This window comes from Hippichthys cyanospilos, chromosome 6 (assembly GCF_059441005.1).
Source record: "Hippichthys cyanospilos isolate Australia breed blue-spotted pipefish chromosome 6, RoL_Hcya_1.0, whole genome shotgun sequence".
In the NCBI taxonomy this organism is placed as follows: domain Eukaryota; kingdom Metazoa; phylum Chordata; class Actinopteri; order Syngnathiformes; family Syngnathidae; genus Hippichthys; species Hippichthys cyanospilos.
Window position 1 is genome coordinate 10,904,120 of NC_142374.1, and position 14,397 is coordinate 10,918,516.

At 37.4% G+C, this 14,397-nt stretch overlaps 1 protein-coding gene across 1 annotated transcript in view; it reads right to left on the bottom strand.

The window, feature by feature from the left end:
- cdh13 (cadherin 13, H-cadherin (heart)) overlaps window positions 1–14,397 on the bottom strand; it is a 249,822-nt gene that overhangs the window by 133,910 nt on the left and 101,515 nt on the right. The window contains exon 4 of the mRNA XM_088417738.1: window positions 5,770–5,868. Coding sequence (XP_088273864.1) covers window positions 5,770–5,868 — 99 coding nt within the window. The remainder of the gene's footprint in view (window positions 1–5,769; window positions 5,869–14,397) is intronic.

The window sequence follows — 14,397 nt, forward strand, 5'->3', positions numbered from 1 at the left end:
GGGGTGCATGTACAGTATGTCTGACACTGTGTGGAGGGGATTAATAAAAGTTTAATGAGCATCGTTGCTCAATCAATAGGAAATAGCGTGATCAATTTGTAAAAGAAAAATATGCCCTGGTGCAACATTGGTGTCTGCAAATCAGATTTTCTCCCAAATTATTAGCTAGTATAAGGGCTGCCAATGATGTTCTCGTCTCAACACAAAGTTATTTTTGAATTGTGTCTCCCAGACAGATGCTGAAAGCAAACGAGACTGTGCGGTCGTTGCTAAGCATAATGTGCCTTGTGTAAAAAGGTCACATGTTTCATTTTCTACAATACATTCTCGCCTGTGTTTACACAAACATGTGAAGGCCTTAAATTAAAAGAGGAACACCGTAATTCTTCAAGTATAGGATGTACTTTTTTTTCCTCAAAAATGGAGGCCAAAACTACGCATCCATTTTCTTCTTGCGCTTTGTATAGAAGAGCAATAATTAATGACAACCACGTACGTTAGGTGTCATCAATGCGAGTAGTATATATTGTATATGGTTGATGTTTGAAAATATTTCATGCAAACAAATGTTGGTTAAGGTTCACATCAGCCATGAGTCTCCTGTTTAATTGTTTTTTCCAGATCACAATTGCTTTCCTTAATATATGGCATGATCAAAGAGTTGATTTGATATTGAACACCACAATCTAAATTATTAATTGTGCGTTCATCAGACTTGGTTAAAGATCAGGATAATCTTACAGTACATTGCTCTCAACCTTCTTTTGGTTTGGTAGAACCTGAAGAGTCTACTCATCTTCAAATTTCCGCATTTCAAAAGCAGCATAGGTGAAAGTGTATTTTTTTTTTTGTTTTTGTTTTTTGCCTTGTGTCATCACTTGTTATTAATAAAATGGACTTTGGACTTTCACTTATATAGCGCTTTTCTACCTTGGGTACTCAAAGCGCTTTACACTAACTAGTCACAAGTCATTAATAAAAGGTGTTCTAATCGCTCCTGGTAAAAGTCAAACTGGTGCTTTCTACACATTAGTTTTGTAGGAATTTTCGTTTTAAGATACCACCCAAATTGGTGGTTTTCAGCTCATGACCTTTGAAAGAAAAGATCAGTGATTGGCTCAAATTCAGCATGTTTGAAAAATGTGTAAAATTCTGTAAAATTAAATGCATAGCAGGCATGATGAAGTAAGCAACATGCATTTGATTAACGCTAGGGCGGCCAAAGGAATTACAATTTTTAACAAACCAAAACGATCACCGGCTGTTTCAGAAGATAACCCCATAACTGCAAAAGAACAAAAAACATTAATAAAAAGTGGATTTGTGATTTTTTCACGCTGGAAAGAAAAGGAAAGTTTTCCCTGCAACCATGAAGAATAATAATGGCTCTATGCATTTAACTCGCTAATGGAGGAAGGGAGGAAAACAGAGGTCTACATTGGGTCACCATCTATTCTGGAGTCTACACCTGACAAATCTGTTTTTTATTGCTTTGCCTGCTATTAAGCTCCCCTCATCATATTGCATACCACCACCTGCTCTACTTGTCCTGCGGTCCAGGCGAGATTTGAAATTTGCATTGGCCAGAAAAAAAAAAAAAAAAAAAAGACTAATAGTCCAAAGAAAACTAATAAGTGGAAGGTGTGCATGCATGTGTGGGGGGCATTTTTGTCTTGTAGAAAAAATTAAGCAAATAATTTAGAATAAATGATAAAAGCCAGAGGCTGCTTGCGCTTTCATGCTGTAATATTACCCAATATGTGCCTGCTCTGTGTTCGCAAGATACAGCTTCTGTTGTTCAGTGGCAGTTTTGTTGAGCGCAGACAAAACGAAAACTGCACACGGGAAAGGAAATGAAACAAAGCAAACATGTTGGAGCTGTCAGACAGCCGTGGGACAGACGATAGAGAGAGAGAAGACGGGCTGAGGTGATGAGCAAACCAGGATGCAAAAACAAGAACAAAAAAATGCCCAAACAATGCAACGGAGGGTGTGCATTGTGTATTACATATTATCTGGCACTGCAAGCAACCTACTGTATTACATCATTCTCCCTCTGGGGATGTCACATTAGACAGACAAGTTGATTTGTGAGCTGAAACCTGAGGGTAACATTGCATGTTGGTGTCTCATATCGGATGTTTGATTTCGATTTGCATTGCAAAACGGATGTGTGTTTATCCCAGGAAAACTGAGGCTCTTACTGCTAATCAATATAACCAGATAAGGTTTGTCAAAAAAAAAAAAAAAAGGCGAGAACCACCTGGCACCTACGGAGAGCTTATCCATGCTGCCAGGGATGACAGCCTAGTCACAACTCCCATCTCAGAAACCCCCATGAGGAAACACTTGAGCCCGAAAGTTAAAAACAACAAAATAGAAAATCTACAAAACAACAAAGTAAAAAGCTAAGAGGGGAGGTAAACGACAGGATAACAAAAGAAACTGAAAACTAAAACAAGCAAGATCAAACAACGTAAACACAAATTAAAAGAATGAAATTAAGCAGTACCACTTTGTGGTCCTCCCTTGCTACGTAACGGCCCCATCATTATTTTAAAACCAAAGTAATGTGTCTTGAGTGTCCTTTTAAAAATACCAGTTGTCTCTGCAAACCCGATGTCCTCTACCAGGCTATTTCTTAGTTGTGGACCATAATGGCCAAAGGCAGCCTCACTATTTGTTTTGTTACTCAACCTAAAATTAAGTAAAAGACCGCCAGTGGACCTCACGATCCGTGAGGTTTGATATGATAAAAGCAGGTCAGATAAAAGGAAACATTCAGGGAGACAGTAGATTAAATTTAAACCTTGCCTAATGTGCTCCCACCCTGTGTGGATAAATACGCTCTGTGAATGAATGTCTTGTGTGAATGAACGTGTGCAACCCAAGTGCACCCACTGACAATGGATTGAGGGGTAAAAGGAAAAATTGAGGTTCCACCATGATACTTACACGCAATAATAAGCAAACATAATTCGGGGCAAACCTTGATAGTTGACAGATATTCCAGAGCATTTCATCGCAAGATGAAGTTTGTGTTGATGGCCTCGCTATCAAAACAATTCCAAAACCAGCAGGAGGTGTGAACCCAACAATATGTTTCCAACACTTTTCCTGAGACCGAGTGTCACAACACCATCCTCTGGCCCTTCAGTTTCATCCCCCTTCATATACACACACACACGATCATCCATGTCCAATGCTAGCCGCCCATCTCTCCTGCTCTTTAGTCCTAACTTCAGGCTAGATGGAGAAGCATGAAAAATGAATCGCTGCCTCAGAGATGTTAGAGATTGCATAAGAGGACGGAAGCTATTGGTGTGGAAAATCAGTTTCAATATGTCACAGACATATAACTCCTACTTGATGTAACGGCACACATTAGCCCATCCTGTCAAGTAAAGCAGAGCTGGTGCTACTGTACACGGGGGAGAAATTGATGGGGGCAATATTAAAGGGGAAGGAAAAGAAATAAATGGATGTAAGATAGTTAAGGGGGGAACCGGACCACTCACATGCTTATCTCTAGACTGAATCATTAACTGGAACTTTGATAAAGAGTAAAGGATAAACGTAACTGCTGACTGCCATTATCCTCTTGCACAACCTAGTGAATTATAAAGTCTATAAAAGTCACCACTTCTTCAGCGGGTTTCAGCTAATTAACTCAATGCTCCTCAGATGAGGGGTTCATATCCAAGCAGGCACGAGAATGATCTAGGCCGTGCGCTGCTGCTATCTCCAGAGTATTATTATCATAAATACAGCTGAGTATGTGATAGCTTTCATATTAGTCACTGAGAGCACTGGGAGATTTCTATGTGTCCCATCCTATCTGAAACAAACAAGCTTGGAGACACTAACGCATTACAGATTTTATCACCAGCATACACAAATGAAAAGTCTACCCAGGGTCTTAAATGTTAAATGGGCTCTTCACCCCCTGGAAGGAAATTAATGTATTTGTTTGTTCGTTTGTTTTTAACATTTTTCGAGAAAATGTATTGAGATAAAGTGTGACTGATGTAGAAATATTATGTAAATCATGAAATGATCGCAGATTTCATTGGTTTTTGAGATGATCGTGGACTTTGGAAATCATCTAGTCAGGAACTGAACTGGCGTCAGAATGCACCATCTCATTATTTTGGAAAACAACGTCGTTACGTCGGAGCGGTTGGCGGGCGGGCATATGGGGATATTTTCAGCAGATTGAGTATGTTGAATCCGTCTTGGAACGTTGTGAGATTTGATCACGCCGATGGGCTATTCGCAAGTCAATCAGCGCATTAGGTAAGAATAGGATGTGACAATCGGGGACGAACCCTAGGTCAGTGAAAGCCTTGACTTGACACTTTATCTCATTTTGCACATCATCACCTTGTGTAACATTTCTGCCTGGACAGAAGAGCGAGAAGATGTCAAGAGCATGAGGATTTGCTTTGTGTGAAAGTTTGTGAGCTAAAAATATGGTGGTATGCATTGCTCATGTTTCTATGTCCATAAAGAACTTCACAGTTTTTGTTGTTGATTTTTTTTTTTTTTTTTTTTTAATAACGATGAGGAATGGTGACTTCTCTCATGGATAGAAGGTACTTAAAAAACTTAAAAAAGTGTAACTTGAAAAAAACAAACCACTATTTCCTATTTACCAATCATTTCCAAAAAAAACAGTGGCCAACGAACTTTGCATGAGGAAGAGGTGCCCTCTTCCTTATAATATCCCTAATTCTCCTTGGAAATATTTTCCATATATATATATATATATATATATATATATATATATATATATATATATATCCCTATTATTGCTATACCGATGGGCAGCACGTTCAGGAACCCAAGTTCAAATCCACCTCACTCCGGCCTTCCTGTGTGGAGTTTGCATGTTTTCCTCGAGCCAGCGTGGGTTCTCTCCAGGCACTCCAGCTTCCTCCCACACTCCAAAAACATGCATGGCAGGTGGATTGGACATACTAAATTGTCCTAAGGTGTGATTGGGTGCACGAATGGTTGTTCATCTCTGCATGCCCTGCGATTGGCTGGCAAACAGTTGTAGCCACGTAAACTGTGTAGAGGTGTTTTAGGCAGCACATTTACAGTATATTGTGAGTATATTCAGAGTATACTTTATATGTTTACAGTTATACTCCAGAATACTTTATAAAGTAGACTTTAGTTATAGTTCTGTTGTTGGGAGAATTTACATGAAGACTGACTATTGCTTAACATTTTGTTTGTTGTTTTCACAGGGGAAGATTTTGAACAAATCCTATGAAGATAAAAGCGTAATCAGATTAGATTGGAGCCTCACATCTTGAATTTGTGTAATAGTTGAAGAATCATATTGCAGTCTTATCTCAATCATAGCTTTTCATATTCAGTTTTATTAATCGTAGTGGTTTTTCACATATTGCTGTGAAAACACTCGTTAAAAAAAAAACCTAATCAAAAGAAATGGTAAAAAATTGTGAGTTAAACTGTAAGAACCTGCTTGCAGAATTGAGACTTGTTACAAATCAAAAACACAGGCACTCCTGTTGAGCAGCACTCCTTTTCCAATGTCTACGTTTGACATTCATGTCCGTAGACTGATTTTGTGCATTTGAGATCTGTGTGTTTAAGTGAAATGTGTGTCATAAACAACCATGCCTAGGTTTTGTTCCCCAGATGGATAAAGAAGGTTTATATAAATATGCCCTCCAAAATGGGCAATTAAGTAATTTGTATTTGATTGGAGATTGGATGGTGTCACATTTTTCTTACCCTGCCGATGATCCTTGGGAAAGGGGCTCTCTGGTTCTCAGTGACAATCATTGGAGGAACCAGCAGGGATCTTTTCAATCTACGTGGCACACCGAGGATCTAAAAAAAACAAACTATATTAACACCAATGTTGCACTGCATTTTAATAAGCAATTTAGTACAATCAAGAAGTAATATTCACTCCAACCAAGCACTCAATTACAGATTTGAAAACCATTCAAGAGGTAAGAGCTTTTTTTAATCACATTTTTTTAAACTGGCGAAAATGACATGAAGTTCAAAAAAAGAAAGGGAAGGTGGTGATTGTGCAACCAACTGATATTGGAGAATCAGTTGGAAAGCAGATGACAATTAAAATTGTCAAGGCAAAAGAGCTTGAGGTTAAATGTAATTTTTAATTATTCATGTTATAAAGAAATAATTTGGATGTTGAAATCAAGAGGAAAGATTTGAGGTTGTTTGGGCAGAACAAAAATAAATTTTGTAACTCGGCATGTCAGAAACTAAACAATCTGGGGGGTAAGTGTAAAACATCACATTCAAACAGAACTGTGTTGCCAACTGCCAAACACATCATCCTTTCAGACCTCAGGACAGTGTTTCGAATCAAACGTTCTGTCTGGGTTTCGGTACGTACCAAAACATTGTTTCAATTTTGCCCCTTTTGTCACGGAGGTTTTGGGTGGGTAGGTAAAAGAAAAGTGGCAAAGTCAATACAACGATACCCGAGTGGCTGTTATTACTATTACAATTGTTATGAAAGTGACCAAACGATAGTAACACCAATCGCAATTTGTGATAGCTCATCTCACACACAATTCCTTCTGTTTGATTTTAGCCACAAAAAAAGACACTGGAACACACATTAGCATACGCAACAAGCAACTGATTTAATGAACCAGTAATAATTACTGCAGGTTGTTTTGACAAAGTGAAACATTGTTCAGGCAGAAGGAGCGGATCACAGATTGTAGTTCTCCAAAACACAATTGCATCAACTAGTTTCATCTACCACCCTCCTGCTGTTGCTTGTTTGTGAACAATAGGATGCCCCCCCCCTTACACACACACGCACACACACACACACACACACACACACACACACACACGTCATTGACATATGAACAGGAAGCTGGAATCCTGGCTGCTAACATAGGGATGATAACCTACAATAGAAGAGAACCTGGAAAACATCCATATATCTGGACACGAGCCCAAAGAGACAACACACAGCAATGCACACGCATGCGTGTACATGCCCTCATGCGCACACAGACACACACACACATACCCCCCCCCCCCAAAAAAAAAGTAATTAATATATAGTGAAATATTGAAAGATAAACACACTAAGAATTGTACAAATGTTTGGGGTTCAACCCAATCAAATACAATGATGATGGCATGATGATGGACAAGTGGATAGCCTGTGTACATCAAGAAGTTCTAGTTTGAAACACAGGGGTAACTCTATTTACGAAATTGATTTGTTTCGGAAGTAATTTCGTAATGTGAATATTTCATAAGTAGAGGCGCTTTTCACATGTAAATAGCCTAATTCGTTCCAAGCCCGCAAAAGCGCTCCAAGGTCATTAAACGAATGATATTTATACACTATAAAACTGCATCAAAAATGACAAATAATGGCAATAATATGTATTTATGGATTATTTTGAGCATGGAAGTTTACTTAAGTTTAGATTGGGGTCATGCGAACTGCTTCCTGTGTAATGTCATTGCTAAAGTGAGAACAACGTGCTAACAACACTAATGTCAGGTGCGACAGCCCAAATTGGTATGTTTTATGGATGTGTTTTTATATGAATATGTGCAATGTTGTACAATGTCAGTTTTATGTATGTTACTTCTACAATGTAAATTGTTGATGGGAAGTGTGAATGAAATGAGTAAAGATAAAAAGTGGAAGACCAGAATAAACAAAGCAGAAAAAAAAAAAAAATATATATATATATATATATATATATATATATATATATATATATATATATATATATATATTGTCTCGTTTGTTGCATATTAATAAATAATAAAAATGCATCACAAACTGTAATAAATACGGTAGACATCATGGGTTGTGCTAACGTATTACATGACAGACATGTTGGCACAAGCGCTGGTGTCTCGTGCCTCATATGTCAACAATTTCACCTTTCGTTTCTGGAATTTTCTCTCGTTACCAGAGACTATATTTTTCCACCAAATTCTCAACTGAATTTTTCATCACAAGAGAGATTCGTAAGAGGTAACCCCTGCATTTTCATTTCCTCTCAGTGCTTGCTTGGGGATCCTCCGAGCTTAGACCCAAATCCAAAAATCACGCTTCTGAAGTCAATAAAACTACTTACACTGAATCATAGTCACCACACAAGCACATTCATTAGCAAATTCGCTACATCCGGTACCATACATAAATTTATTTGTAGAGATATTTTCCATGAAATAAAATTTGACGGGTACATATGTTGCAGCTGTAATGGCACATCTGTGGTGACGATAACTCCTGAACACACATCATTTTTAATTGACATTTCTATAAAACAACTACAGTGAGGTAAGGACATTGTTCAAAACAAGTCTCCTTCCTGCTCAGTTTATTTCTTTGACTCCTTGATTGAGTTCTGGAAGGAGAAGCTAATATGTCACAACACGATCAAGGACCTTGCAAATAAGGAAGTGAGACAACCCGATATTTTCATTGTGGATGATTTTATAATGATGTCTGTCATCGTAATGCACTTGAATTGCACAAAATAAATGCTTCCCTGCTCATCCGCTCCTGTTGGTTTGTGTTAAAAAAAGAAATTGTCACCAGTGAAGTGAAAGGGAGCAAATGTGACTGCTCAGGGATGGGGTGGCTCTCAAGCAATCTTTCACATTTGGTGGAATGATTGGAAGTGACAAATGTAGCCTGGACATTACTCAAGTCTTTAGTCAACATGGTGCGGATTTTAGGGGGACATTTTTTCAGTAAGCCAACAATTTGTTCGCCTTAAAGTCCACTTGAATAGGCATGTTTGCCTATTTGTTTTTTAATCTGATTCACTGAATTATTTTATAGAAAGACACTACAATGTTTTGCCATTCAGAAAAACAATTCTTCCCTTGTGATAAAAGCATTGGATGGATTTTATATATTGGCACCTGCATAATTAATATATTGTCCTGCATGCATCAATCAGATTCGGGCTGGCTTGTTAGCACAGCTCGGTTAGTGTGCTGCTTAATAGAGTGTGCAGCCTGTGTCCTGCTACATCACCCTAAATTACAGACATCTTACTCTAATTGAAATGTGATGCACAGCTAAAGAAATGAGTGATTTCTGGGCGAACTAAAGAGTTTTGGATGTGCCCTAAAAAGATCATGAGCAATAAACATTGGGACCCTGTATTGTCCTCATGTTGGCATAAGAATAAATATAAATGCTAATATACCATATTTTTCTAAGGGTCACCAGCCAAATTAAATCGGTTTAGATGCTTTTAGAGGATGTTAAATGAAGTGATGCAGGCAGTTTGGTTTTTTTTCATTTGGCATGCAGACATCCTCTTTTGTCCTTCATTTTTCATAGCCCGTAGTGCAACACTGACTGCACACAAATGTGCTGTGTATATAAACAGCTGGGCTTTGTTTGTGTGTTGACTGTTGATCCAGTTGTTCTTGGCTGTCAGTGTGTCCGGCAAACCTAACTGAAATAGAACAGGTAAGAAGCAAAATGAGGTCAATTGTCTTCAATGGTGCCACTGCTCAGACGAAGCGGGTAATGGTGAGATTTCCATCCGTCGAGCACTCACGCCACTAGCCGTTTTACGTCATGCTTCCCTCCAAAGGTCAAATAAACATAATGAAACAGTAATCATAAACAACCAGACCAGAACCAGCTGAGATACATGTAGTGATGTCTGAAATGACCACTCTGACCAAACCCGTTGAGGTATGACCTTCCAAATGTCAAAGTGAGAAATATTAAACTGGACATGAAAATGTTTAACAGCGAGATGATGGGTTTTTAAGCGCAGGCTGTAAGAGCTTCGACTAGAGTCCAGTGGCGAGATGAGTGCATTAAAGCTATGAAGCAGGAGTCTCAGCTATGACATAAGGCAAATTTAAATATGTTTAGAACCCCTACCTTTTAGTGGTCACATTTCAAGCTAATGATATCCAAGGTCTCCACAATGCCATCACTGAACTGAAATAAGTGCCCTGGTTGCAGACCTTTAGATGAATCAGTTTCCTTCGTTCCTTCCTTCCTTTTCCCATTCTTTTATTCAATAATCCATCCATTGTCATTAGCCTCACTAGTATCGTGGGCTTGCTGGTGCCTATGCCAGCCATCTTCAGGCAATAGGTGGGGGACGCCCTACTGTAGAGTGGTTGCTAGTCAATCGCAAGGCACATATATACCTTATTTTTCGGACTATAAACTGTGACTTTTTTCTCGTGTTTTGAGCCCTCCGGCTTATAGTCCAGTGCGGCTTATCTGTGTGTGTGTGTGTGTTTTTTACTTTTTTTTTTCTTTTGCGAGCCACCAGCAAGCAAATGTGTGTTTGAGGTGTCAATTTGTGGAACAACTATCAAATAGAACTAATATGATGTGACTCAATGGCTGTGCTCAAAAAGTGTTAAAACAATATATTGATAAATATATATATATATATATATATATATAATATATATATATATATATATATATATATATATATTTATCAATATATTGTTTTAACATATATATGTATATATATATATATATATATATATATATATATATATATATATATATATATATATATATATATATATATATGTCTAAATTTAATAAGAGAATGTATCAAATTTTAGGTAAATTTGTGATTTGTAAATTTTATATTCAGTACCGAGTATATGTGATTTTATTCATGTATTTATGATTGTATATGACTTGTGTAGCATGTGTTATTGTAACTAAAATAAACCATCAAACAAAGGGAGACAAAAAAAAGATGCTATTGAAGTATTGATTTTGATTTTGAACTGCTACCTAACTAACAAATATCCATCCGTCCCTTTTCTGTAAATATGTTGGCACTAAACATGCAGGTATGTTCAGTCTGTTAATGAAAGAATGTTGCTGTTGGCAGACAATTACAAATTTTTTTTAAAAACTATAAAAACTTCATATACCATCTTTTTGCGTAAAGATCTGTTGTTATTTCCTGCGGCTTATAGTCCGTAAAATTAGAAGAGGGGGTTAATTGTGTTGTTTTATATATGCAGGCAGCCATGGAAAAAATCGAGTCATTGTCATTTGAGATCCAGAGTTATTGCGGCAGCAATGTCATGTCCTTGTCTATTCTGCCATTTTTACTTTTCATGCTATATTGAGAAGTATCATTACTCATTTCTGACAATGTGTTAGGGCCTGGTGAGAAATGGGTAAAATGAAGGCCAACACCAGGCAGCAGCGACAAGGTTGTGCTGGGGAGGCACATGATACAACTGCTACCAAGTGAAAGTGGATCTGTCCCAATGAAGCAGTCGTTTAGAATAAGTAATCAGTACTGAGTTAATGTTTTGAGTCTTTTTTTTTTTTGTTGATGCGATCATGTGATGACAAATGAACTGGAATTAATAGTGATCTACCATTTGTCCGCCATCACTAATCAATAATTATTAGTCCATGTAAGGGGTAGTCAAATTTGAAGTGTTGAGCTCTTTGCTCTTAATGCAGTTTTCAAATTAAATTGCATTAGTTAGTAGACTACATAATATCAACAGAATGGTGTGCCTACATTACCTACAGTCCTCCCAAAAGCCACTCCAGTTGATACAATAGACTTCTGCCAACCTCCTAAATGGTGCTCAACAGAGAGAGTACATAACTCCAATTCAGGTCTTGCTATATCGGCTCCCTGTGCATTGAACACTTTTTAAAGTATTTTTTAGTGTCAGTCTTCACTTTTACATGATGCTCAGCATTTTGGTTTCCATTCTGACAATCAAACCGGAAACCCTGAAATATAATGTGTATGTTAAATAACCTATTGAATGTCAAGCCTTCTAACCAAATGGTTTGAATGAATGGGAATCAATCTAGAAAAGAAAAAAAGTGACAATAGGAAAAGCAGTAAACAGATTTATGGAGTGGAATGGTGACAGAATAAGATTATAATGCGTGCTGTTGTGCTGTGTTTGCAAGATGTTCTGTCTCAGCCATACCCAGACGGCCTTAGTCAACAATCAAAGCTGGGTAAGAGAAAAATCTATTTGCCATAGCAGGATGAAAATATTACTGCCGATGGAACGTTGAAATTGTTGCGCTTGCAAAATAAAAGAAGGAAACATAACAAAAGCTGAATAAATAGGCTTATGAACTTGGATTATTTCTCCCCTTATCAGTTAAATATGAATGATGCTTGCCTGTGCCCCCACAAGGCACAAACATTTCCTGCACAACTGCTGTTCTGTGCAGTACATCATAAAACATCACAGAATAAGGCACACAGTCCATTTTAGGATAATGCATTTGTCTAACTGAAATAGACCCACCCACTACTTTGCAAACGGTCTCTTTTAATTCAGACTTGTGTGCACTGAGAATCTTTTTACGGCACCTTTTTTTCCTCGGGCTTGTCTGAAAACAAACTTATAGCTGATGGAATTAAACATTATCACCACCTATTCTCAATGAAACCATCACTGTGTTAGTAAAATTGCCATTGGATAGCAGTGACCATAATGAGGATAAGCGGCTGAAAAAAGTGGATGGAAGTGGTGGAATGCAGAAAAAAACTTTCGAATTTTTAGAAGCACTTCATAGTGACTTTAGTGTCAACCTCTTTTTAGAATATTACCCCCTCACTTCAATTTTGACAAACAAGTTAACTGAGTGCTTGAGTGGCAATTTAAAGCTCAGCATCTGACCTATTGGCAACTGTTTAAAAATGTCATCTGTTTGTTATTGAGCCTAAAAAGAATATGTTCAATGGCTCGCTTGAGACAGCACAGAGGCATGTGGTGGGGAGCGGATAGGAAACGCAGAACATGAACAAAGGAACAATAGATGTATGATTATATGAGACACTAAGCTAATGGAGTTTGAGCACATTAATTGATGTTGAAATAATGTGAGCTTATAACCAAGCTCTCTCATGAGAACACTGTGCTATTAGTTGAGGGAGGCTTTTGCTCTCTGGCAAGGGCCTGCTAACAGTTGGATTTGTCTGTGCATGTTCACAAAACTGCATGATTGTTTGCACCAAATAATTAAGACCTAATCAAACCAACCAATTAGAAGCATGGTGAAAATATCATTCTATTCTATTCATCTATATATAGATATTAGTACATGCACATGTACATGCATATATGGTACCGTAATCAAAACGGAACATGTATGGTTGAGTCATTTTGTGTACGATGCAAAAGGATTTTAGATTATAAAAACCTTTTAGATGTTATTTTTTAGGGATGTACACTTGTAGTGTAAATGAAGTCATATGATTCAGAATGACCGAAAAACTCTGGAGAAAAGTGTCTTTCAGTTAAAAAAAAAATAAAAGAACAATTAACATATTGAGTTAAAACATGTACCCCATTGAAATAAGATTTTGTAAAGGAAACAAAGGTGCAAAAGGCAAGCACCGTATGACAAGAATTCAACTCCACTCTGTAATTAACACAGCAAAGACCATGGCGAGAGGTATAGCAAAAAACTGCCAATAAATAATGGCAGAGGTGGAGAAATGAGGCCATTGGGGAACAAAGAACTCCAACAAAGGCAGTTGAACTCTGGGAGCTGCAGGGAACTCAAAATGTGGCTTCAGACCCTTGAAAATATTTTACATTAACTCATTGTAGAATAGCTGACCTAAAGAAAAAGTTGGGCATTGGAGGATATGGAACACTGGTGCTGATTTATTTTTCTATGTTTGGGCTACAGAGTTTATTTGGTAGAAAGGTATTTGTTTCAGAACAAACACATACAAATAAACAACTAGACACTTAATACAGGAAACTGTACTAACAGAACAATAGTGTTGCTCCCTTTTTCTTGAAATGCTTTTAACACGATTTAATGGTGTGTGTGTGTGTGTGTGTGTGTGTGTGTGTGTGTGTGTGTGTGTGTGTATTAATATTGTTCAGGTGACAAGCTGTTCAAAGGTTAGAATTACAACACTTGCCACCAGTAAAGGTCAAGGTAGCATATTTCAAATAAATTGGTGCTTCAGACCTAGTCGTTCTCTCTAACTGTTGAAATTACATTTGCTGTGTATTTGCTTTCAACAAATAGTTAGATCATGAAAAAAATATATAAAAATCAAATGCACGGGCATTCAATTGATCAAACACACTGGTTTTGTCTACTAGCTGAGGACACGAGTGGTAAACCGTGCACCACATTTGTGTTCCTCAAGCCATGGCACATCTTGGAGCCACTTTTCAGGGAAAAAATGAAGCGTGCAACATTATAAATCAGTGATTTCCGTCATACATGCATCCCTTTAATTGTACTGTAAAAGTAAAAAAAATAAAGTACACTTATTTAATATTTTTTATTAGATAGAGTACTACTAGTACGATAATTATAGTCATTCAACAGAAATCCATAAACAAAATTAACATGAAGTTTCC